Raw genomic sequence first — 27,018 nt, forward strand, 5'->3', positions numbered from 1 at the left:
AGGCACACTTATTTTCACAAAGGCACACCTAAATTATCTGTCTGGTGCCTCATGGTATCCTTAAAAAATTGTGTTTCTATCCCTGTATTTGTCTGTGTACTTGTACTGCAACTGAATTTGTACTGCCAAACTCATTCGTACTGCCAAAGTCTTTTATACTGCCAAAGTCTTTTATACTGCCAAACATTTTTATACTGTCAAACTCTTTTATACTGCCGAACTCTTTTGTACTGCCAAATGTTTTTATACTATCAAACACTTTTGTACTGCCAATGTAGGTCCCTTGCAGCTGTGTGTATTCAGCTGTAAACTAAGTTAAATTTAGAATACTATTGTCAACACAGACATGCTTGCTCTGTGTTACCTCTACTAATAATTCTAAAATTTTTAACATTACTCGACAGGTTTATGAGAATTCAGCATGTGTATTGTGTTATTTATAGCAGTAACACTAGTGAGTGGACAATACCATGTATTCATGTCTAGACACTTATAAGTACGGTAAGTACAAATGTATTCCTTCAATATTGCAAGTATAATCAATGGATTAATTACTCAATCCAATAACAGAATACTCAGCCCTAAGTGTCATTCAAAGCTCCATCATGCCCACCGGACACTGTGTTTGTGATAAATATGTGTTTATTCTTTGAAAAATACGACAGACCTTTTAAAGGTGTGCAGTATACAACTGATTTGAATACCCAAACTGGCCATTAAAACAACAGGGCTTGAGTGAATAAATGATTTTGGCTGTTGTGTCACACACAAGGAGAGAATTATGCAAAATTACCTGCAGTTATAATGTTTAGGGAAAGGCAAATGTGGCAAATAGCATAATGTATAACATAATAAAAACATGACTAAAACAGGAAAAAGTGGTTAATTAGTTGTGTACATGAATTTTACTCAACATATAAAAAATAGATAAGAACATGTGGAGCTTATTTTACAGCGAAGGGATGGTATGTTTACTATATATATCATATCTGTCATGTTATGATATATTGTACAGAATGGTGATACAGAGTTGTGTATTATATATCAGTGATATATGTCTGTGTTATGATATATTGTACAGAATGGTGATACAGAGTTGTGTATTGTGTATCAGTGATATATGTCTGTGTTATGATATATTGTACAGAATGGCGATACAGAGTTGTGTATTATATATCAGTGATCTCTGTCTGTGTTATGATATATTGTACAGAATGGTGATACAGAGTTGTGTATTATATATCAGTGATATATGTCTGTGTTATGATATATTGTACAGAATGGTGATACAGAGTTGTGTATTATATATCAGTGATGTACGTCTGTTTTATGATATATTGTACAGAATGGTGATACCGAGTTGTGTATTATATATCAGTGATATATGTCTGTGTTATGATATATTGTACAGAATGGCGAGTGATACAAAGACAGAGAGTAACAGAAAGCTGCAGCGTCTGGTTGGTCAGAAGTATGTTCTACTGGATGGCGGCAGTGCCACAGAAATGGTCAGGATTGGCTGCAAGAACATTGACGTGAGATATATCAAGAATTATGGATTTTTTCGTATTCTTGAAAGATGGTACATTCATAACATTCAATGGTACATATTAAAACTAAGAAAAATAAGGGCATAGAACAATATTTAAGATAGAACATTCAATATATCATCCACACCATGAGACGTGATGTATGTCTGTTTCCAGAATGACCCTCTGTGGTCCGCCAGACTCCTGAAGACAAACCCGGAGACAGTGATGCAAGTGCACAAGAAGTATGTGGGAAAACTGGCCTGTCTTGTACTGGCATACATCTGGCATACATCTGGCATACTGTAATTTGTATCATACACTTGCAAGTACCTAGATGACTTTTATCCCATACCCTTCATGATGTTGTCCCACACCTGACTGTATAATCCATTTCCTAAATTATCACCTGAATGTCACATTCATTTCCTATGTGAAACACCAGACTGGCTCACCCATTTCCTATGTGAAACACCAGACTGGCTCACCCATTTTCTACTTGAACACCAGACTGGCTCACCCATTTCCTATGTGAAACACCAGACTGGCTCACTAATTTCCTATATAAACACCTGATGTCTCACCCATTTCCTACATTAACACCTGGCTGCCTCACCCATTTCCTGTTTGAAACACCTGATGTCTCACCCATTTCCTGTATGAAACACCTAACTGTCTCACCCATTTCCTATGTGAAACATGTGACTGGCTCACCCATTTTCTATATAAACATCTGATATCTCACCCATTTCCTACATTAACACCTGACTGCTTCACCCATTTTCTGTATTAACATTTGATGTCTCACCCATTTTCTATATTAACATTTGATGTCTCACCCATTTTCTGTATTAACATTTGATGTCTCACCCATTTTCTATATTAACATTTGATGTCTCACCCATTTTCTGTATTAACATTTGATGTCTCACCCATTTCCTGTATTAACACCTGATGTCTCACCCATTTCTTGTATGAACACTTCATGTCTCACTCATTTCCTATATAAACACTTGATGTCTCACCCATTTCCTGTATTAACACCTGATGTTTCACCCATTTCCTGTATTAAGAGCTAATGTCTCACCCATTTCCTGTATGAAACATCTGATGTCTCAACCATTTCTTATATAAACCCCTGATGTCTCACCCATTTCCTATATATTAACACCCGATATCTTACAATTTCCTATAAAAACACCTGTGGCCATATGCATATGTCGGGCGTAAATTCTAGTGCGGGTGTAAGTAAAATGTGCCATCTCACCCATTTCCATATTAGCTTTTGTCAAAATTTTATATATTCAGAGACTAAATGAAATGAGATTATTTGTTTCTGTCAGTTTTGGTGTATCGAACTTTCCCCACAGGAACTTTCCCCACAGGAACTTTCCCCACAGGAACTTTGCCCACAACAATTTTTGCAGGGGAGGAACTTTCCCCACAATAATAATACAACATGATATAAATGATATGATGTTATTGTATTTAACTACAACCCAATATAGCACATTGATAGTTAAAAATGAATAGCACTTCATTGTTCATTCCAATACATTTAACCATTTCCAATGAATGTAGAACGTTCTTGAAACCTTTCTAGTGCAGTAGTAAGTTAAGTGTTGATTGTAATTAGAAAAGAAAATACTAACGAGCAGAGGTCTCTGGTGAAATGCAATATAGTTTGATCTCTTTTATGAACAACACATCCTGAGCAGGGTTTTAATGTGGGTGAGTATTAAAATTTATATTGTGTGCAAAGTTCCTCCCCTGTAAAATTGTTGTGGGGAAAGTTCCTTGTGGGCAAAGTTCCTTGTGGGCAAAGTTCCTTGTGGGCAAAGTTCCTTGTGGGCAAAGTTCCTGTGGGCAAAGTTCCTTGTGGGCAAAGTTCCTGTGGGCAAGGGGCGGTGGGGTAGCCTAATGGTTAAAGCGTTGGCTCGTCACGCCGAAGACCCGGGTTCGATTCCCCACATGGGTACAATGTGTGAAGCCCATTTCTGGTGTCCCCCGCCGTGATGTTGCTGGAATATTACTAAAAGCGGCGTAAAACCAAACTCAGTCAGTCAGTCAGTCCTGTGGGCAAAGTTCCTTGTGGGCAAAGTTTTTGTGGGCAAAGTTCCTGGATTCGTCAATTTTATATGTATTCAGAGTCTGATTGCATTGTAAATTAAATGCATTCAGTAAGTACATGTATTCAGTATGTTTCCCCCCTCCCCTTTCAACTGTATTCCATAAAGCTATATCTCTGTCGACATCTCTCCTCAGCTTCCTGCTGGCCGGCAGTGAGGTTCTGGACACAGCGTCCTATCAGGCCTCAGTCCAGGGCTTCGTTGACCATCTGGGAGTTGACCATGACACAGCCCTCTCACTTATAGGTCAGAGCGTGGTTCTTGCACGAGAGGCTTGCACAGAAACAGGTATGTCTGACAAATATCCATCTTTAATCGTTACTTATATGTACAGACTCTCACCTGAGTTGGCAGTTACAGCAATTTTGATTCAGCTTATTATAAATCAGTTGTAACAGGAGTTTCTGTTATATTAAATAGGGTTAAACATGGAGAGAAAACTGCACTGTAAAAGAAACATGCATGCAAGTATTTGTGAGTGTGTGGCAGCTTGTACATGGTGGCAGGATGTGTAGGGCCGTCCGTTAAAATGCTACACGATGGTTCTGAGTATACAGGGTTTCGTGTTGTAGGGTGTGACGCGGTTGTTACGGGATGTGTGGATCCGTACGGTGCTGTGCTACCCGATGGTTCTGAGTATACAGGGTGTCGTGTTGTAGGGTGTGACACGGTTGTTACGGGATGTGTGGGGCTGTACGGTGCAGTGCTACACGATGGTTCTGGGTATACAGGGTGTCGTGTTGTAGGGTGTGACACGGTTGTTACGGGATGTGTGGATCCGTACGGTGCTGTGCTACCCGATGGTTCTGAGTATACAGGGTGTCGTGTTGTAGGGTGTGACGTGGTTGTTAAGGGATGTGTGGGGCTGTACGGTGCAGTGCTACACGATGGTTCTGGGTATACAGGGTGTCGTGTTGTAGGGTGTGACGTGGTTGTTACGGGATGTGTGGGGCTGTACGGTGCAGTGCTACACGATGGTTCTGAGTATACAGGGTGTCGTGTTGTAGGGTGTGACGCAGTTGTTACGGGATGTGTAGGGCTGTCCGTTAAAATGCTACACGATAGTTCTGATTATACAGGGTGTCGTGTTGTAGGGTGTGATGCGGTTGTTATGGGATGTGTGGAGCCGTACAGTGCTGTGCTACATGATGATTCTGAGTACACAGGGTGTTGTGTTATAGGGTGTGATGCGGTCGTTGCGGGATGTGTGGGGCCGTACGGTGCAGTGCTACATGATGGTTCTGAGTACACAGGGGCCTATGCTGAGAAGATCACCAGAGAGGTGAGACATTGTCTTGTTAAATGGATGTTTTAGAGCTGAAGTGAATTGATGCTGTATGTCTGTGGAATAAATGAGAAAATTTGACTGATGTGATTCATTTAGAGTTGGTAAACATGTTTATTCTAAGGCCTCGTACTGTTTAGTTGACTTTTGACCAAAAGTTGTCAAATTCTGATTTAGAAGGTGAAATAAGACCAAGAGGTTTTATCAGTATTTTGTAAGAATTCATGAGTAATGCATATAAAAATGTTTTTTTCAATCAAGGAAACACAAAATCATTTATCATTGGGTATCTCACTATTTGTTCATTTGCAGCAGTATCAGGCTGGAGAATAGAACTAAAATAGAAACACTGACCACTTGCACTGAATTTTAGGACAATAACTTTGGGAACATTTCTTGTTGACCTTCCCCAAAACGGGGATAACTGGCCTCACATAGAGATGGAACATGTGTATTGAACTGGAAGCATGGGTTCTGATGAAAACTTGAGAACATGTGGGATATAGAGGGATCAAATTCAAGGGACATAACTCTTGCGGGACTGGTCTTCACAACATATGCTTTGGTGAAAGTTATCTTCTTGATAATACTGATCCATCATATTTCATCAAACTGTGACCTCATGCTGAAATGGGGTGGATTGGTGATCTGACTGCGACCTCATGTCCATATGGGGTGAATATTAGGGATGTCTCGATTCACTCTCACTTCGATTCGATACGATTATCGATTCAAATCATTCGATTCCATTAATTTCGATTTGATTCACCAAAGCTGAGGACAAACTTTGAAAATTGGCACAATGCACAATTAGAACACTGTCAAGACAAGTTGTCAACAAATACTCACTGAACAAGTGATCATGAAATTAAGTTTCAGTCATGAACTCTGGTGTCAAGTGTTCATTGTGACTGTAATATCACTGTAAGTCATTTGGAATGATCATGTTCTGTGCAAGGAATTTTCATTTGAAAGACATGTCCTCTGGGTACTTGCAATGTCTCCGGCAGTGGAGATCTACCCTTTCACTGGCCACACTTGTAGCAGCGAATTAACAACATAATTTCTTACGATTTCAGGTGAAATAATATAAAATTGTAGAATGTAAGTACTTTATGAATTGAATCGAAATGGATGCATTTGAAACCGAGATTGAATCTCGATCGTACATCTATCGATTCGATTTTCGATGAACCGAACTGAATCGTGACACCCCTAGTGGATATTTAATAGCATAGCTAACTGTGACCTCTTAGCGAGATGGGCTTGATTGAGAGTCTCATTGTGACCTCTTAGCGAGATGGGCTTGATTGAGAGTCTCATTGTGACCTCTTAGCGAGATGGGCTTGATTGAGAGTCTCATTGTGACCTCTTAGCGAGATGGGCTTGATTGAGAGTCTCATTGTTACCTCATACTGATGTGGGCTTGATTGAGAGTCTCATTGTGACCTAATAGTGAGGTGGGCTTGATGAGAGTCTCATTGTTACCTCATACTGAGGTGGGCTTGATTGAGAGTCTCATTGTTACCTCATACTGAGGTGGGCTTGATTGAGAGTCTCAATGTGACCTCTTAGCGAGATGGGGTTGATTGAGAGTCTCATTGTGACCTCTTAGCGAGATGGGGTTGATTGAGAGTCTCATTGTGACCTCTTAGCGAGATGGGCTTGATTGAGAGTCTCATTGTGACCTCATACTGAGATGGGCTTGATTGAGAATCTCATTGTGACCTCTTAGCGAGATGGACTTGTTAGAGAGTCTCATTGTGACCTCATACTGAGATGGGCTTGATTGAGAGTCTCATTGTGACCTCTTAGCAAGGTGGGCTTGATTGAGAGTCTCATTGTGACCTCTTAGCAAGATGGGCTTGATTGAGAGTCTCATTGTGACCTCTTAGCGAGATGGACTTGTTAGAGAGTCTCATTGTTACCTCATACTGAGATGGGCTTGATTGAGAGTCTCATTGTGACCTGATACTGAGGTGGGCTTGATTGAGAGTCTCATTGTGACCTCTTAGCGAGATGGGCTTGATTGAGAGTCTCATTGTGACCTCTGAACGAGATGGGCTTGATTGAGAGTCTCATTGTTACCTCATACTGAGGTGGGCTTGATTGAGAGTCTCATTGTTACCTGATACTGAGGTGGGCTTGATTGAGAGTCTCAATGTGACCTCTTAGCGAGATGGGGTTGATTGAGAGTCTCATTGTGACCTCTAAGCGAGATGGGCTTGATTGAGAGTCTCATTGTGACCTCTTAGCGAGATGGACTTGTTAGAGAGCCTCATTGTGACCTCATACTGAGATGGGCTTGATTGAGAGTCTCATTGTGACCTCTTAGCGAGGTGGGCTTGATTGAGAGTCTCATTGTGACCTCTTAGCAAGATGGGCTTGATTGAGAGTCTCATTGTGACCTCTTAGCGAGATGGACTTGTTAGAGAGTCTCATTGTTACCTCATACTGAGATGGGCTTGATTGAGAGTCTCATTGTGACCTGATACTGAGGTGGGCTTGATTGAGAGTCTCAATGTGACCTCGTAGCGGATGTTGAGATGGGCTTGATTGAGAGTCTCATTGTGACCTCTTAGCGAGATGGGCTTGATTGAGAGTCTCATTGTGACCTCTTAGCGAGATGGGCTTGATTCAGAGTCTCATTGTGACCTCTTAGCGAGATGGGCTTGATTGAGAGTCTCATTGTGACCTCTTAGCGAGATGGACTTGTTAGAGAATCTCATTGTTACCTCATACTGAGATGGGCTTGATTGAGAGTCTCATTGTGACCTCTTAGCCAGATGGGCTTGATTGAGAGTCTCATTGTGACCTCTTAGCGAGATGGGGTTGATTGAGAGTCTCATTGTGACCTCTTAGTGAGATGGACTTGTTAGAGAGTCTCATTGTGACCTGATACTGATGTGGGCTTGATTGAGAGTCTCATTGTGACCTGATACTGTGGTGGGCTTGATTGAGAGTCTCATTGTGACCTGATACTGAGGTGGGCTTGATTGAGAGTCTCATTGTGACCTGATACTGAGGTGGGCTTGATTGAGAGTCTCATTGTGACCTCATACTGAGAGTGGGCTTGATTGCGAGTCTCATTGTGACCTGATACTGAGGTGGGCTTGATTGAGAGTGTCATTGTGACCTCATACTGAGGGTGGGCTTGATTGAGAGTCTCATTGTGACCTCATACTGAGGTGGGCTTGATTGAGAGTCTCATTGTGACCTGATACTGAGTCGGGCTTGATTGAGAGTCTCATTGTGACCTGATACTGAGGTGGACTTGATTGATGAGCTGTGACCTGATACTGAGGGTGGGCTTGATTGATGAGCTGTGACCTGATACTGAGGTGGGCTTGATTGATGAGCTGTGACCTCATACTGAGGTGGGCTTGATTGATGAGCTGTGACCTCATACTGAGGTGGGCTTGATTGATGAGCTATGACCTCATGCTGAGGAGGGCTTGACCTATGAGCTGTGACCTGATACTGAGGTGGGCTTGATCTATGAGCTGTGACCTGATACTGAGGTGGGCTTGATTGATGAGCTGTGACCTCATACTGAGGTGGGCTTGATTGATGAGCTGTGACCTCATACTGAGGTGGGCTTGATTGATGAGCTGTGACCTCATACTGAGGTGGGCTTGATTGATGAGCTGTGACCTGATACTGAGGTGGGCTTGATTGATGAGCTGTGACCTGATACTGAGGTGGGCTTGATTGATGAGCTGTGACCTGATACTGAGGTGGGCTTGATTGATGAGCTGTGACCTCATACTGAGGTGGGCTTGATTGATGAGCTGTGACTTGATACTGAGGTGGGCTTGATTGATGAGCTGTGACCTCATACTGAGGTGGGCTTGATTGATGAGCTGTGACCTCTTACTGATCTCTTTGTTGTTTAGCGCCGCACCTAGCAATATTCCAGCTATGTGGCGATGATCAGTAGATAATCGAGTCTGGACCAGACAATCCAGTGATTGACATCACTGTACACACCTGTATTGTACTACAGGCCTTTGATCTCATCAGTACCCTGAATAAAAGAAATTGAATTAATGACACCACGAGTATCGGTCTTGATACAACGGGGCACAATGACACCAGCTGATCGTATTTGTTGCCTATTAGAGGTATGGGTTGCTGAAAACATATTCTAACATGGGTCGTCAAAGATAGCACTCATATTGACATTGGGTATGACCTCATACTTGGGATTGGTTTAGTTGATGATCTCAATCTGACCTCATACTGAGGTATTAATGATATCTTTGTGATCTCATACTGAGTTTGGGTGGACTTACGGCCTCACTTTGACCTGGGTATCTTGCTGTGTCACATTGACCTGAGTGTCTTGTTATGTCACTGTGACCTGGGTGTCTTGTGTCACTGTGACCTTGGAGTCTTGTTTTGTCCCATTAACCTGGGTGTCTTGTTATGTCTTGTCTTGTCTGTGTTATGTAAGAGGGTGTCTGGGCCACTGCAAGTCTGTCTTGTTGTGCCACATTGACCTGGGTGTCTTGTTGTGTCACATTGACCTGGGTGTCTTGTTATGTCTTGTCTTGTCTGTGTTATGTAAGAGGGTGTCTGGGCCACTGCAAGTCTGTCTTGTTGTGCCACATTGACCTGGGTGTCTTGTTGTGTCACATTGACCTGGGTGTCTTGTTGTGTCATTGTGGCCTGGGTGTCTTGTTGTGTCACTGTGACCTGGGCATCTTGTTATGTCACATTGACCTGGCTATCTTTTTGTATCACTTTGACCTGATGGTCTTATGGTGTCACTGTGACATGGGTATCCAGTTATGTCACATTGACCTTGGTGTCTTGTGTCACATTGTCCTGGCTGTCTGGGTGCACTCACTCACTCACTCACTCACTCACTCACTCACTCACTCACTCACTCACTCACTCACTCACTCACTCACTCACTCACTCACTCACTCACTCACTCACTCACTCACTCACTCACTCTGTGACAGGAACTGAAGACCTGGCACCGTCCCAGTGTAGAGGCGCTACTGAATCACGGAGCAGACATGTTGGCTGTGGACACCATCCCAGTCCAGAAGGAGGCAGAGGCCATTGTGGATCTGCTGTCTGACTACCCTGACGCGAGGGCAATGGTGTGCTTCTCCTGCAAGGTACCAGCTTTCTCCCCTTATCCCAGGATGGTTGGTTAGCCTAGTGGTTTGCTTGTTTGATTGTCATGGAGAATACGTCAAGGTTATACAGGCTTGTAAAGGCCTTACGTGATAGGTCAATACATTCAACAGTGTGGACTTGATCAAGCCTTACATATGACAGTATGAACTTGATAAGGCCTTACATATGACAGTATGAACTTGATAAGGCCTTACATATGTCAATATGAACTTGAGAAGGCCTTACATATGACAGTATGAACTTGATAAGGCCTTACATATGACACTATGAATTTGATAAGGCCTTCCATATGACACTATGAATTTGATAAGGCCTTACATATGACAGTATGAACTTGATAAGGCCTTACATATGACACTATGAACTTGAGAAGGCCTTACATATGACAGTATGAACTTGACAAGGCCTTACATTTGACAGTTTGTATCCTTATAAGGCCTTACATATGACAGTATGAACTTGATAAGGCCTTACATTTGACAGTTTGTATCCTTATAGGGCCTTACATATGACAGTATGAACTTGACAAGGCCTTACATTTGACAGTTTGTATCCTTATATGGCCTAACATATGACAGTATGAACTTGATAAGGCCTTACATATGAAAGTATGAACTTGATAAGGCCTTACACATGACACTATGAATTTGACAAGGCCTTACATATGACAGTATGAACTTGATAAGGCCTTACATATGACACTATGAACTTGAGAAGGCCTTACATATGACAGTATGAACTTGATAAGGCCTTACATATGACACTATGAATTTGATAAGGCCTTACATATGACAGTATGAACTTGATAAGGCCTTACATATGACAGTATGAACTTGATAAGGCCTTACATATGACAGTATGAACTTGATAAGGCCTTACATTTGACAGTTTGTATCCTTATAGGGCCTTAAATTTGACAGTATGAACTTGATAAGGCCTTACATATGACAGTATGTAACCTTAAAGGGCCTTGCATTTGACAGTATGAACTTGATAAGGCCTTACATATGACAGTATGAACTTGATAAGGCCTTACATATGACACTATGAACTTGATAAGGCCTTAGATATGACAATATGAACTTGATAAGGCCTTACATTTGACAGTTTGTATCCTTATAGGGCCTTACATATGACAGTATGAACTTGATAAGGCCTTACATATGACACTATGAACTTGATAAGGCCTTAGATATTACAAAATGAACTTGATAAGGCCTTACATATGACAGTATGAACTTGATAAGGCCTTACATTTGACAGTTTGTATCCTTATAGGGCCTAACATTTGACAGTATGAACTTGATAAGGCCTTATATTTGACAGTATGTATCCTAATAGGGTTTTGCATTTGACGGTATGAACTTGATAAGGCCTTACATTTGACAGTTTGTATCCTTATAGGGCCTTACATATGACAGTATGAACTTGACAAGGCCTTACATTTGACAGTTTGTATCCTTATATGGCCTAACATTTGACAGTATGAACTTGATAAGGCCTTACATATGAAAGTATGAACTTGATAAGGCCTTACACATGACACTATGAATTTGACAAGGCCTTACATATGACAGTATGAACTTGATAAGGCCTACATATGACACTATGAACTTGAGAAGGCCTTACATATGACAGTATGAACTTGATAAGGCCTTACATATGACACTATGAATTTGATAAGGCCTTACATATGACAGTATGAACTTGATAAGGCCTTACATATGACAGTATGAACTTGATAAGGCCTTACATATGACAGTATGAACTTGATAAGGCCTTACATTTGACAGTTTGTATCCTTATAGGGCCTTAAATTTGACAGTATGAACTTGATAAGGCCTTACATATGACAGTATGTAACCTTATAGGGCCTTGCATTTGACAGTATGAACTTGATAAGGCCTTACATATGACAGTATGAACTTGATAAGGCCTTACATATGACACTATGAACTTGATAAGGCCTTAGATATGACAATATGAACTTGATAAGGCCTTACATATGACAGTATGAACTTGATAAGGCCTTACATTTGACAGTTTGTATCCTTATAGGGCCTTACATATGACAGTATGAACTTGATAAGGCCTTACATATGACACTATGAACTTGATAAGGCCTTAGATATTACAAAATGAACTTGATAAGGCCTTACATATGACAGTATGAACTTGATAAGGCCTTACATTTGACAGTTTGTATCCTTATAGGGCCTAACATTTGACAGTATGAACTTGATAAGGCCTTATATTTGACAGTATGTATCCTAATAGGGTTTTGCATTTGACGGTATGAACTTGATAAGGCCTTACATATGACAGTATGAACTTGATAAGGCCTTACATATGACAGTATGAACTTGATAAGGCCTTACATATGACAATATGAACTTGATAAGGCCTTACATATGACAGTATGAACTTGATAAGGCCTTACATTTGACAGTTTGTATCCTTATAGGGCCTTACATATGACAGTATGAACTTGATAAGGCCTTACATTTGACAGTTTGTATCCTTATAGGGCCTTACATATGACAGTATGAATTTGACAAGGCCTTACATTTGACAGTTTGTATCCTTATAGGGCCTTACATATGACAGTATGAACTTGACAAGGCCTTACATTTGACAGTTTGTATCCTTATAGGGCCTTACATATGACAGTATGAACTTGATAAGGCCTTACATTTGACAGTTTGTATCCTTATAGGGCCTTACATATGACAGTATGAACTTGACAAGGCCTTACATTTGACAGTTTGTAGCCTTATAGGGCCTTACATATGACAGTATGAACTTGACAAGGCCTTACATTTGACAGTTTGTAGCCTTATAGGGCCTTACATATGACAGTATGAACTTGACAAGCAGCAATTTTGTACATAAAACTATTTAATAAGCTCAAAGCTAGCCTGGTCACAAAATGTCTTGAGGAGGCCGTAATATTTACTGTACACTCCTGGGAACATGAGCTGATACAAAGAGAAAGTATACACCCATATTTGATGTAGGCTGAGTGTAACACATACAAAAGATGGCTATTCCAGGCGTTGTACTTGATACAGAAATCATACATGTGTTTGGGAAACTAAGTTTGCAGTGTTTGCAGCAAGGTAATGTTTAAATAAATCTGTACAATACTGGCGGGGCTGGCAGTGGTGGGGGCATGAAATCCAGTTCCATGTGCATACAATTTAGTGCATATTATTCTTGATAATGTGTTTTTATATCATGTACCTGTAGCAACATTCTGATCCTTAAATTGATATACATGTTATATCGGAAAGCAGTTTTTAATGCATACAGCTGCACAAATGACAATGAGAGGTAGTTGGAATATCCTACTGAATCTGGGTTTGGCCTTGACATACAGAGGTCATACATCATTAGAGCTGGTCCTCTGTAGAAAACACAGGTCACAAGCATGTGAAGTTGAACTGTGTCTTGTCACGTGTTTGACAGCCTTACACGTGACAGTTTCGAGGGCTTGGTGCTGTTGCACTCTGAAGCATATGTAAAACATGTTCTGTCCCTTCTGTCAAGTGACAAGTTCTTTGAAATTTGTCTGGCTTCCCAGCAGTGAATGGTTTGGATGGTAACTAATCTGTTATTATTCTCAGTCAGTGCGTTCAGTGTTACGCCGCTTTTAGCAATATTCCAGCAATATCACAGCGGGGAACACCAGAAATGGGCTTCACACATTGTACCCATGTGGGGAATCGAACCTGGGTATTTTTCGATGTGACGAGCTAACACTTTCACCACTAGGTAACGCTACTGCCCCGTTCTTATTCTCAAAGCCAGCTAGGGTTGTATACTCCCTGGGAAGCTGAGAATGAAAATCAGTGACACACAGATTCACTGACAGGGATAATGAAGGTTCACTGTTAACATGTTATGTAACATCTAGAACTGACAGGGATAATAAAGGTACACTGTTAACATGTTATCTAACATCTAGCACTGACAGGGATAATAAAGGTTCACTGTTAACATGTTTTCTAACATCTAGCACTGACAGGGATAATAAAGGTACACTGTTAACATGTTATCTAACATCTAGCGCTGACAGGGATAATAAAGGTACACTGTTAACATGTTATCTAACATATGGCACTGACAGGGATGATAAAGGTTCACTGTTAACATGTTATCTAACATCTAGCACTGACAGGGATAATAAAGGTACAATGTTAACATGTTATCTAACATCTAGCACTGACAGGGATAATAAAGGTTCACTGTTAACATGTTATCTAACATCTAGCACTGACAGGGATAATAAAGGTTCACTGTTAACATGTTATCTAACATCTAGCACTGACAGGGATAATAAAGGTTCACTGTTAACATGTTATCTAACATCTAGTACTGACAGGGATAATAAAGGTTCACTGTTAACATGTTATCTAACATCTAGTACTGACAGGGATAATAAAGGTACACTGTTAACATGTTATCTAACATCTGGCACTGACAGGGATGATAAAGGTTCACTGTTAACATGTTATCTAACATCTAGCACTGACAGGGATAATAAAGGTTCACTGTTAACATGTTATCTAACATCTAGCACTGACAGGGATAATAAAGGTACACTGTTAACATGTTATCTAACATCTGGCACTGACAGGGATGATAAAGGTTCACTGTTAACATGTTATCTAACATCTAGCACTGACAGGGATAATAAAGGTTCACTGTTAACATGTTATCTAACATCTAGCACTGACAGGGATAATAAAGGTTCACTGTTAACATGTTATCTAACATCTAGCACTGACAGGGATAATAAAGGTTCACTGTTAACATGTTATCTAACATCTAGCACTGACAGGGATAATAAAGGTTCACTGTTAACATGTTATCTAACATCTAGTACTGACAGGGATAATAAAGGTTCACTGTTAACATGTTATCTAACATCTAGTACTGACAGGGATAATAAAGGTACACTGTTAACATGTTATCCAACATCTGGCACTGACAGGGATGATAAAGGTTCACTGTTAACATGTTATCTAACATCTAGCACTGACAGGGATAATAAAGGTTCACTGTTAACATGTTATCTAACATCTAGCACTGACAGGGATAATAAAGGTACACTGTTAACATGTTATCTAACATCTGGCACTGACAGGGATGATAAAGGTTCACTGTTAACATGTTATCTAACATCTAGCACTGACAGGGATAATAAAGGTTCACTGTTAACATGTTATCTAACATGTAGCACTGACAGGGATAATAAAGGTACACTGTTAACATGTTATCTAACATCTGGCACTGACAGGGATGATAAAGGTTCACTGTTAACATGTTATCTAACATCTAGCACTGACAGGGATAATAAAGGTACACTGTTAACATGTTATCTAACATCTGGCACTGACAGGGATGATAAAGGTTCACTGTTAACATGTTATCTAACATCTGGCACTGACAGGGATGATAAAGGTACACTGTTAACATGTTATCTAACATCTAGCACTGACAGGGATAATAAAGGTACACTGTTAACTTGTTATCTAACATCTAGCACTGACAGGGATGATAAAGGTTCACTGTTAACATGTTATCTAACATCTAGCACTGACAGGGATAATAAAGGTTCACTGTTAACATGTTATCTAACATCTGGCACTGACAGGGATGATAAAGGTACACTGTTAACATGTTATCTAACATCTAAAACTGTAAAAGAGCAATACACATCGACCATTCTTCTTATTGTTGTTGTTGTTGTTATTACATTGATATCAGGAGAATAAATTGAAGAATTGCAAAGTATTTTTAACAGCAATATTTTAACAACAATATTGTACATAAAAACAGTAAAATGAATGTTTCTGAAGTCTTGCTGGGATTCATTGGACCCATATTTTATACCAAGCCACATATAAACACTTCCACAAAAGACACAGAAGACACATAAATGATAAAATATTGAAACAGTTTTTTCAGGTAAAGCAATACATGTTGCTGATATTGTTGATGGCCCTATATCCTTGACCTTTGACATTTGTGTGATTTCATATTTGGGAAACTGATGATTGCCGTAGCTTTCTTGGAGAAGTGTATGACATGTCATTTTCACAAATCACCCAGTTTACAAAATGAATTTTTAAAATTGCCATGCAAAGATGAAGTAATAATTCTAGAAATATCTCTGATTGTTGACCAAACTCAGTGGTAAGGCATTTCAGTATTTCAGTCTTCCAGACTTCTTCATGACATCAGAAGCATGGCATCAGTTGAGATTGGCCACAGTCAGGGAAAACCGACATCACACCACCACTCTGTAACCTCCCAAACACACATCACTCTTATCACTTATAAGGTCTTGTACAAGTCTCAGATAATCTTTTGAATGCCATTCATCTGTTTCCCCTTTATCAGGGAAGAAAATAAATGTGTTATTCACTTGTTTTTCATTTGCGGTATAGATGTCATAATGAACTTTGTAACATAATGCAACTCCACAGAAGGAAAGAACCATCCAATTCTTAAATATTATTATAGTATTTGTTATACTATGGGATGGTGTGGTGGTCTCATGGTTAAAGTGTTCACTTGTTACACAAAGGTTCTATTCCCTACAATGTAAAATGTGTCAAGGCTATTTCTGGTGTCCAATGCCAAGATATTGTTTGTTTTGCTAGAAGTGACATAAAACTAAACTCACACACATTGTCATTGTCATGCCAAAACTGTTGTAAAACAGTTGGTCTTCCAACTTCTTTTGAAGAGTATTTTCACAATTCATGGACTATTTGTTCATGTAGGAAGCATGTGTCACATGTGATGGAGAGAGGTTTTCGGATGCTGTGCGAAGCGTGGTTCAGTCGGACCAGGTGCTGGCTGTTGGTCTGAACTGTACAGCACCTGAACATGTGTGTGACCTACTGGAGAGTGTCCAGCACCTTCAACTACAGAAGGGCGTGGTGGTCAAGCCAAACAGCGGGGAGCAGTGGGTTCGAGATGAAGGGTAATAATGTGGCAAGGTTAACATGTGTGTGGCCTGCTGAAGTGTGTCCAGCAACTTTGACCTGGTCATAGGTTATTGGCAGGTTAGTAAGTGGATTGGCAGATGTCTTGTTCATATGTTAGTGAGGTGTTGCAGGTGTCCAAGTGATAGGTTAGTGATAATAGATTGGCAGGTGTCCAAGTTATAGATTAGAGAGTAGATTGGCAGGTGTCATGTTGACAGGTTGGTGAGTAGATTGGCAGGTGTACTGTTGATAGTGAGTGAGTGGATCGGCAGGTGTCCAAGTAATAGGTTAGTGTGTAGATTGGCAGGTGTCCTGTTGATAGATTAGTGAGTAGATTGGCAGGTGTCCTGTTGATAGATTAGTGAGTAGATTGGCAGGTGTCCTGTTGATAGATTAGTCAGTAGATTGGCAGGTGTCCTGTTGATAGATTAGTCAGTAGATTGGCAGGTGTCCTGTTGATAGATTAGTGTGTAGATTGGCAGGTGTCCTGTTGATAGATTAGTGTTGTAGGTGGCAGGTGTCCTGTTGATAGATTAGTGAGTAGATTGGCAGGTGTGTGTGGATTGGCAGGTGTCCTGTTGATAGATTAGTCAGTAGATTGGCAGGTGTCCTGTTGATAGATTAGTGTAGATTGGCAGGTGTCCTGTTGATAGATTAGTGTGTAGATTGGCAGGTGTCCAAGTGATAGGTTAGTGTGTAGATTGGCAGGTGTCCTGTTGATAGATTAGTGAGGAGATTGGCAGGTGTCCTGTTGATAGATTAGTGTGTAGATTGGCAGGTGTCCTGTTGATAGATTAGTGAGGAGATTGGCAGGTGTCCTGTTGATAGGTTAGTGTGTAGATTGGCAGGTGTCCTGTTGATAGATTATTGAGGAGATTGGCAGGTGTCCAAGTAGTAGTTAGTGTGTAGATTGGCAGTGTGTTGATAGGAGTAGGTTGATAGATTGTGAGTAGATTGGCAGGTGTCCTGTTGATAGATTAGTGAGTAGATTGGCAGGTGTCCTGTTGATAGGATTAGTGAGTAGATTGGCAGGTGTCCTGTTGATAGATTAGGTGTGTATAGATTGAATTCAGTAGGTGTCCTGTTGATAGATTAGTGATAGATTGGCAGGTGTCCTGTTGATAGATTAGCAGTAGATTGGCAGGTGTCCTGTTGATAGATTAGTCAGTAGATTGTGCAGGTGTGTGTAGATTGATAGATTAGTAGTGTGTAGATTGGCAGGTGTCCTGTTGATAGATTAGTGAGTAGATTGGCAGGTGTCCTGTTGATAGATTAGTGTGTAGATTGGCAGGTGTCCTGTTGATAGATTAGTGAGTAGATTGGCAGGTGTCCTGTTGATAGATTAGTGTGTAGATTGGCAGGTGTCCTGTTGATAGATTAGTCAGTAGATTGGCAGGTGTCCTGTTGATAGATTAGTGAGTAGTAGATTCTTGTTGATAGATAAGTGAGTAGTTGCAGGTAGATGATAGTGAGTAGAGATTGGCAGGTGTCCTGTTGATAGGTTATTGAGTAGATTGGCAGGTGTCCTGTTGATAGGTTATTGAGTAGATTGGCAGTGGCGTGTCCTGTTGATAGATTAGTGAGTAGATTGGCAGGTGTCTTGTTGATAGACTAGTGAGTAGATTGGCAAGTGTCCAAGTGATAGGTTACCAGTAGATTGGCAGGTGTCCTGTTGGTAGATTAGTGAGTAGATTTGCAGGTGTCTTGTTGATAGATAAGTGAGTAGATTGGCAGGTGTCCTGTTGATAGATTAGTGGGTAGATTGGCAGGTGTGTTGTCGATAGATTAGTGAGTAGATTGGCAGGTGTCCTGTAGATAGGTTACTGAGTAGATTGGCAGGTGTGCTGTCGATAGATTAGTGAGTAGATTGGCAGGTGTCCTGTAGATAGGTTAGTGTGTAGATTGGCAGGTGTGCTGTCGATAGATTAGTGTGTAGATTGGCAGGTGTCCTGTAGATAGGTTAGTGAGTAGATTGGCATTTTTCCCTTGTGATAGGCAAGACACCTGTGTATTCACTTACTCACTCAGTAACTCGTGTTCTACACATGTCCATCCACTCTTTACCCTATCACCAGGGCCTCTGCCAATACACTCACTAACAGATCCAATATATGCCTCATTCACTCACTCACTCAGATTGCAGCAAATAGCTGTAATATTACTGATGTGGCGTAAAGCAATAATTATTCATTCATTCACTTTGAAGACCACAGTAATATAAGTAAAATATATAAGATTTATACTACTAATAAAATTTTAATGTATATGGCACATTTGCATTTATTTTTAATTCGTATATAAATGTCTTTACCAGTAAACCACCGCCATGTAGCTGGAATATTACTGAGTGTGGCGTTAAACTAAACTCACTCACTCACTCACTTTAGCAGTTTCCTACCAAGAATTCATGACTGATGAGAAAAGTGGCACTATTCTCTAGTGGTGTTCCGATTAATTGAAATAATCGAAGATTGGTCGCAGTGACCAAACGACCAAGCTATCGATCACATTTTCTCACAATCGAACAGAAACGATTTTGGAACTACTGTTTTAGTCATTGAAATACTTAACAATGGAACATATCTTAGAAGTTGTCAGGGCCTGAAAACATGTTTAATTCTTAGAAAACTCACTTCACTAACTGAAAAGTCATGACTGAATATTTCTCTAAGACTCCAGGAAGTTTATGTTCATGATATATTAGTCATCACTTTAATGTAACAAGTAGCATCATGTTATACTTTTCTGCAATAACAACCTGGATAGGAAAATCTTAAAAATGATGCTAACCAAGTTTTTTCGATGATTGTTCGTTGGTAATGAAGCAATCATCAATTGTGAGATTTCAACCAATTCCCAACATCACTATTCTTCAGTTCACAAAATCTTTTTATTATTCGCTACTCTTATGTGATGTATCCTGGAACACAGCTGTGCCTCGCTGCCATTCATGAGTGACAAATTACATGCAGAAGCTATACCCTGGTGTCGGAATCACTGCAACTGCACAGTGCACTGAAAACTGCAAATACCCACAAGGTCGAGCTCGTCAAATACTCCCCTTTTGACACCAAAGGTTGTTTTTCTGGAGCAGAAGCTATTAACATGGATCTATGTCAAGGCTGGCGTTTTCAGAGTACAATGACAAAAAGAGGATTAGACCTGATTTTATGTCATTTTCTCAATGGAATTGTGTTGGTTCACCTTTATGTGAGGTTTGAATCCAAGACTTTTGTGACAGCTTATGCCATTACCACAACAAAAGCTGGGGGGTCAGGCCGTGGGGCTGTCTTTGTTGGAAATGGGGACACGTTTGTTGAATTGTGGAGGTGTTCCTATGTTGTAGTAAAACTGATGCCCTTTGTGGTACAAGCAGATGTTGAGGAGATGTTGAGATACCTTCTTTTTCAGAGAGAGTTTATTCGCATAATAGCCTCATGGCCGAGAGTACAAAAAATACATAAGTTTTTGTTTGTGCGCATTCGGTACATATACATAAATATACTACATCAATATATAGCGGTCAAACAGGTAGATTTCTGTTCAGATAGATTGCTAGACTTTTAATAACATTCATATTTTTTGTGATAACAACTGCTTAAACTTAAAGACAGATGGATGTATTTGATAATATCCAGGTATAAACTTCATCCGACTTGTATGTTAATAAGGACAGACTAATAAAAAGTGGTATTCGTCTTCTACGACATCTAAATGACACTTGATACATATTGCTATAGTACTATCGACAATGTCTTTATTGAAACGCAACTGTTGGACACCCAATTTGTGCGATAAGCGACGAAATTTACATAAAATACGCCTCAAGTCTCTATTGGTGTACAACGCAGTTATATACACTTCTGTTTCCAAAACTGTCTTGTACGATGAATAAACTTTAAGAAAAGAACTACTACCAATATCACTGCTCCAGGTTTGGAAACAGATATTCTTGCAGCGTTGCTTAAACGTTGTCATAAATACATCTACGTCGCCAAAGTCTTGTGTAATCCACACAAAAGAGAATCCAAATTTAAACAATAGTGAACGAACATGAGAAACTCAGTTAACATTTGCATTTTCTTAATAGACTTTAAGCATTTCATAAGCTCGAGGATACCTATAGCTACTCATTCTCATGAGTCTACACCAGTACCTGATACAACGACTAAAATAATTAACAGCCATTTGATATCTGCCCAACTCCCCTAACACAGCTTTTGTAGACACAAATTTTCCTAAACCTAAATACTTCTTGAAGAACGAGCTCTGAAACAACTTTCATTTCCTGACCATCATAAAACCATTTCTCTGTACTTCTAAGATAGAGATAGAGAGGGAGGTGTGGATTGTTGGGAGAGGGAAGAGTGGATTGCGGAGAGAGGGAGGAGTGGATTGCAGAGAGAGGGAGGTGTGGATCGTGGGGAGAGAGGATTGTGTGGAGAGAGGAGAGCATTGTGGAGAGAGGGAGGTGTGGATCGTGGGTAGAGGGAGGAGCGGATTGTGTGGAGATAGGAGTGGATTGTGGAGAGGGAGGGAGTGTGGGATCGGGAGGAGGGAGGAGGGATTGTGTGGAGATAGGAGTGGATTGTGGAGAGAGGAGGATTGATTGAGAGAGTGGGGAGAAGTGGATTAGTGAGAGCGTGAGAGTGGATTGAGGTGAGAGTGAATTGAATGTGGAGAGTGAGTGAGGGGAGGCTTGTGGAGAGAGGAGTTAATTGTGGACAGACGAGTGGATTCTGGAGAGAGTGGACAGGGGAGAGAGAGAGAGAGAGAGAGAGAGAGAGAGAGAGAGAGAGAGAGAGAGAGAGAGAGAGAGAGAGAGAGAGAGAGAGAGAGAGAGAGAGAGAGAGAGAGAGAGAGAGAGAGAGAGAGAGAGATTGAACTTAGGTAGTGGAGATTTAGTGGAGATTTCTGGCGGTGACCATGAGACGGTAATTTGGGTAGTATATGCGCCAGACACCAGGGAAGTTATCAAAGTACAAACCCATCCGATGTGTCAGGTGAGCGGCTGCTCAGTGCAGTGGGCTGCACATCCACGTCTAGGTTATAGTGCAAGGCATTACACTTCATGGTTGAGGAGGTTTCCTCATGAAAAACACCCCATCTGGTGCACATTGCAGTGTCGGTGAGATCAGCTGTTTCCTGTGACACGGCCTTGAACAGGGTCGTCGAGCAGGGGAACATTAGTGCATAGCGATCTTAGCTTAGATCTTAATTCCCATAGCTTGAATAGTATTACGAGATGGTTTCAGGCACGTGGGTCCTGGAACTGGTTTATTTCGTTTTGATCGTAATAAAGATTGAATCAGACATGAATCAGAGACCATATACCAATCTGTGGTTTCTGGGCGAATAATTTTGAAAGTTCTTAGGATTGTAATGACTATTAATCAGCTGGGAAAACTTGAGACAAATGTTTCGATGTTTTTTACGGGGCAGTGGGTTAGCCTAGTGGTTATGCGTCAAGCGGAAGTCCTGGGTTCCATTCCCCAATGTGTACAATGTGTTGAGCCCATGCCTGGCGTTCTCTGACATTGTTGGAATATTGCGGCCTAAAACCATACTCACTTTGTCTTTTTCAGATGGATTCCTGGAAGCGGCTGTGTTTCCCTGGGCAACCAGGTGAAGACGTGGGTGGATCGCGGGGCCACGTGGATCGGGGGATGTTGTCGGGTTTACCCGGATGATATAGCAAAGATGAAAAAAGAATTGGACAGACTGTGACCTCCTCAAGTCACCCACGATGACAGATAACATATTGGGGTGGAGGGTACATATTGGTATGCTTCCCGGTTAAAGGTGTTTATATACTGCACATACGATGGCTATAATCTCAAAGACAGACAAACATCGTCAGATCAGAACTCGTTATTCCGGAAACAACACATTCTGGGCATGTATCTAGGAATAAGATACTCCGTAACAATGACTGGTTAATATGAATTATTCACATGACGTCGAATCAATGATTGGTTAATACAGATGATTCACATTAATTCTTAATGATTGGTTAATACGGATGAATAACATATGCTGTAACAATGATTGGTTAATACGGATGAATAACTATACGCCGTATCAATGATTTGTTAATACGGATGAATAACCATACGCCGTAGCAATAATACAGCAATTATTGGTTAATACGGATGAATAACCATGCGCCGTATCAATGATTTGTTAATACGGATGAATAACCATGCGCCGTATCAATGATTGGTTAATACGGATGAATAAATATATGCTGTAACAATGATTGGTTAAACGGATGAATAACCATACGCCGTATAAAATGTGGGATAAAATCGAATGATAAGCGCACTTTGTATCTATGATCGATTAATATTGATGATTAACGCTCAGATGAACTGTTTCACAAAACGGAGAGACTCGTAATAAACACTCGTTTTTTTAACAATCGTTTTTGTAGTGTTGAAACAGGTACCCGAGGTACGGATTAAAGATTCGGGTAGAGCCACTACTCGAGTAGTAGTGAGTGAGAGGGTGAGTGAGTGAGTGAGGTTAGTTTTATGCTGCTTTTAGCAATATTCCAGCAATGGCGGGGGGACACCACTCGAATACTCAGTAGTAAACTAGACCTGGCGTGCTTGGGAAAGTTATCTCCCTTGGCATGAGTGAGTTATCTCCCCTCTGACAACCAATTGGCTTGGCAGGTGTATGGATCTCCAACCGATCTCTTGCTCTTCACAAACATGCACGTGAACGCCACCAGGTGTATGGATCTCCTCCTGACCTCATACTCTGCACATACCTGCACGTGAACCCCACCAGGTGTATGGATCTCCTCCTGACCTATTGATCTGCACATACCTGCACATGAACCCCACCAGGTGTATGGATCTCCTCCTGACCTCATGCTCTTCACAAACATGCACATGAATCCCACCAGGTGTATGGATCTCCTCCGGACCTCTTGCTCTGCACATACCCGCACATGAACCCCACCAGGTGTATGGATCTCCTCCTGACCTCTTGCTCTGCACATACATGCACATGAACCCCATCAGATGTATGGATCTCCCCCTGACCTCATGCTCTGCACATACTTGCACATGAACCCCACCAGGTGTATGGATCTCCTCCTGACCTCATGCTCTTCACATACATGCACGTGAACCCCACCAGGTGTATGGATCTCCCCCTGACCTCTTGCTCTTCACATACATGCAAATGAACCCCACCAGGTGTATGGATCTCCTCCTGACCTCTTGCTCTTCACATACCTGCACATGAACCCCACCAGATGTATGGATCTCCCCCTGACCTCTTGCTCTTCACATACCTGCACGTGAACCCCATCAGGTGTATGGATCTCCTCCTGACCTGTTGCTCTGCACATACATGCACATGAACCCCACCAGGTGTATGGATCTCCTCCTGACCTCTTGCTCTGCACATACATGCAAATGAACCCCATCAGGTGTATGGATCTCCTCCTGACCTCTTGCTCTTCATATACCTGCACTTGCTCTTGAACCCCCACCAGGTGTATGGATCTCCTCCCGACCTCTTGCTCTTCACATACCTGCACATGAACCCCATCAGGTGTATGGATCTCCTCCTGACCTCATGCTCTTCACATACATGCACGTGAACCCCACCAGGTGTATGGATCTCCCCCTGACCTCTTGCTCTTCACATACATGCAAATGAACCCCATCAGGTGTATGGATCTCCTCCTGACCTCTTGCTCTTCATATACCTGCACGTGAACCCCACCAGGTGTATGGATCTCCTCCCGACCTCTTGCTCTTCACATACCTGCACATGAACCCCATCAGGTGTATGGACCTCCTCCTGACCTCTTGCTCTTCATATACCTGCACGTGAACCCCATCGGGTGTATGGATCTCCTCCTGACCTCTTGCTCTTCACATACATGCACGTGAACCCCACCAGGTGTATGGATCTCCTCCTGACCTCTTGCTCTTCATATACCTGCACGTGAATCCCACCAGGTGTATGGATCTCCCCCTGACTCTTGCTCTTCACATACCTGCACATGAACCCCACCAGGTGTATGGATCTCCCCCTGATCTCTTGCTCTTCACATTCCTGCACATGAACCCCATCAGATGTATGGATCTCCTCCTGACCTCTTGCTCTTCACATACCTGCACATGAACCCCATCAGGTGTATGGATCTCCTCCTGACCTCTTGCTCTTCACATACCTGCACATGAACCCAACCAGATGTATGGATCTCCCGACCTCTTGCTCTTCACATAGCTGCACATGAACCCAACCAGATGTATGGATCTCCTCCTGACCTCATGCTCTGCACATACATGCACATAAACCCCATCAAATGTATGGATCTCCCCCTGACCTCATGCTCTGCACATACTTGCACATGAACCCCACCAGGTGTATGGATCTCCTCCTGACCTCTTGCTCTTCACATACATGCACGTGAACCCCACCAGGTGTATGGATCTCCTCCTGACCTCTTACTCTTCACATACATGCACATGAACCCCACCAGATGTATGGATCTCCTCCTGACCTCTTGCTCTTCACATGCCTGCACATGAACCCAACCAGATGTATGGATCTCCTCCTGACCTCATGCTCTTCACATACCTGCACGTAAACCCCACCAGGTGTATGGATCTCGCCCTGACCTCATGCTCTTCACATACCTGAACCCCATCAGGTGTATGGATCTGCACGTGAACCCCTCCTCCTGACTCCTCTTGCTCTGCACATACCTGCACATGAACCCCACCAGATTTATGGATCTCCTCCTGACCTCATGCTCTTCACATACCTGCACATGAACCCCACCAGGTGTATGGATCTCCCCTGACCTCTTGCTCTTCACATACCTGCACATGAACCCCACCAGGTGTATGGATCTCCCCTGACCTCTTGCTCTTCACATACCTGCACGTGAACCCCACCAGGTGTATGGATCTCCTCCTGACCTCTTGCTCTTCACATACCTGCACATGAACCCCACCAGATGTATGGATCTCCCCCTGACCTCTTGCTCTTCACATACCTGCACGTGAACCCCATCAGGTGTATGGATCTCCTCCTGACCTGTTGCTCTGCACATACCTGCACATGAACCCCACCAGGTGTATGGATCTCCTCCTGACCTCTTGCTCTGCACATACATGCAAATGAACCCCATCAGGTGTATGGATCTCCTCCTGACCTCTTGCTCTTCATATACCTGCACGTGAACCCCACCAGGTGTATGGATCTCCTCCCGACCTCTTGCTCTTCACATACCTGCACATGAACCCCATCAGGTGTATGTTTCTCCTCCTGACCTCTTGCTCTTCATATACCTGCACGTGAACCCCATTGGGTGTATGGATCTCCTCCTGACCTCTTGCTCTTCACATACATGCACGTGAACCCCACCAGGTGTATGGATCTCCTCCTGACCTCTTGCTCTTCATATACCTGCACATGAATCCCACCAGGTGTATGGATCTCCTCCTGACTCTTGCTCTTCACATACCTGCACATGAACCCCACCAGGTGTATGGATCTCCCCCTGATCTCTTGCTCTTCACATACCTGCACATGAACCCCATCAGGTGTATGGATCTCCTCCTGACCTCTTGCTCTTCACATACCTGCACGTGAACCCCACCAGGTGTATGTTTCTCCTCCCGACATTTAGGTCTGCCGTCTTAGGGCCTCCTGTAAGAGTACACGTGCACTCATGGGTAATAGTTGAACAATAGTTTTGTTGTACTGAGATGTTTCTGGAACAAGTCGACATTATTCATGTCAGCACAATAAGGAGCAGGTGTCATGCGAAGTGTGCCTTATGTTAAACAGGTCGACTGACTGTATAATATGGAACGACCTTTTCAAATAATATTTGAACTGCATGAATTTCCACTCTATTCACTCACCGTGCCATGTCTATTGTG

At 41.9% G+C, this 27,018-nt stretch overlaps 1 protein-coding gene across 4 annotated transcripts in view; it reads left to right on the plus strand.

Moving 5' to 3' along the window:
- Positions 1 to 23,516, plus strand: part of LOC124279948 (homocysteine S-methyltransferase YbgG-like) — a 28,696-nt gene extending 5,180 nt beyond the window's left edge. For 2 of the 4 annotated variants that reach the window (XM_046715829.1, XM_046715828.1), the window contains exons 2-8: positions 1,412 to 1,535; positions 1,707 to 1,774; positions 3,795 to 3,946; positions 4,840 to 4,940; positions 9,914 to 10,075; positions 16,892 to 17,094; positions 22,684 to 23,516. In XM_046715829.1, the coding sequence (XP_046571785.1) occupies positions 1,413 to 1,535; positions 1,707 to 1,774; positions 3,795 to 3,946; positions 4,840 to 4,940; positions 9,914 to 10,075; positions 16,892 to 17,094; positions 22,684 to 22,825 (951 nt within the window). In that variant the 5' untranslated portion in view covers position 1,412 and the 3' untranslated portion in view covers positions 22,826 to 23,516. Of the gene's footprint in view, positions 1 to 438; positions 502 to 1,411; positions 1,536 to 1,706; positions 1,775 to 3,794; positions 3,947 to 4,839; positions 4,941 to 9,913; positions 10,076 to 16,891; positions 17,095 to 22,683 lie in introns of those variants that run through there. The other 2 variants (XM_046715830.1, XM_046715831.1) reach the window with 2 other exon arrangements.
- Positions 23,517 to 27,018: the final 3,502 nt, after the last annotated feature.

Source organism: Haliotis rubra, unplaced genomic scaffold, assembly GCF_003918875.1.
Source record: "Haliotis rubra isolate DU_JTF1 unplaced genomic scaffold, ASM391887v1 Scf259, whole genome shotgun sequence".
Taxonomy (NCBI): domain Eukaryota; kingdom Metazoa; phylum Mollusca; class Gastropoda; order Lepetellida; family Haliotidae; genus Haliotis; species Haliotis rubra.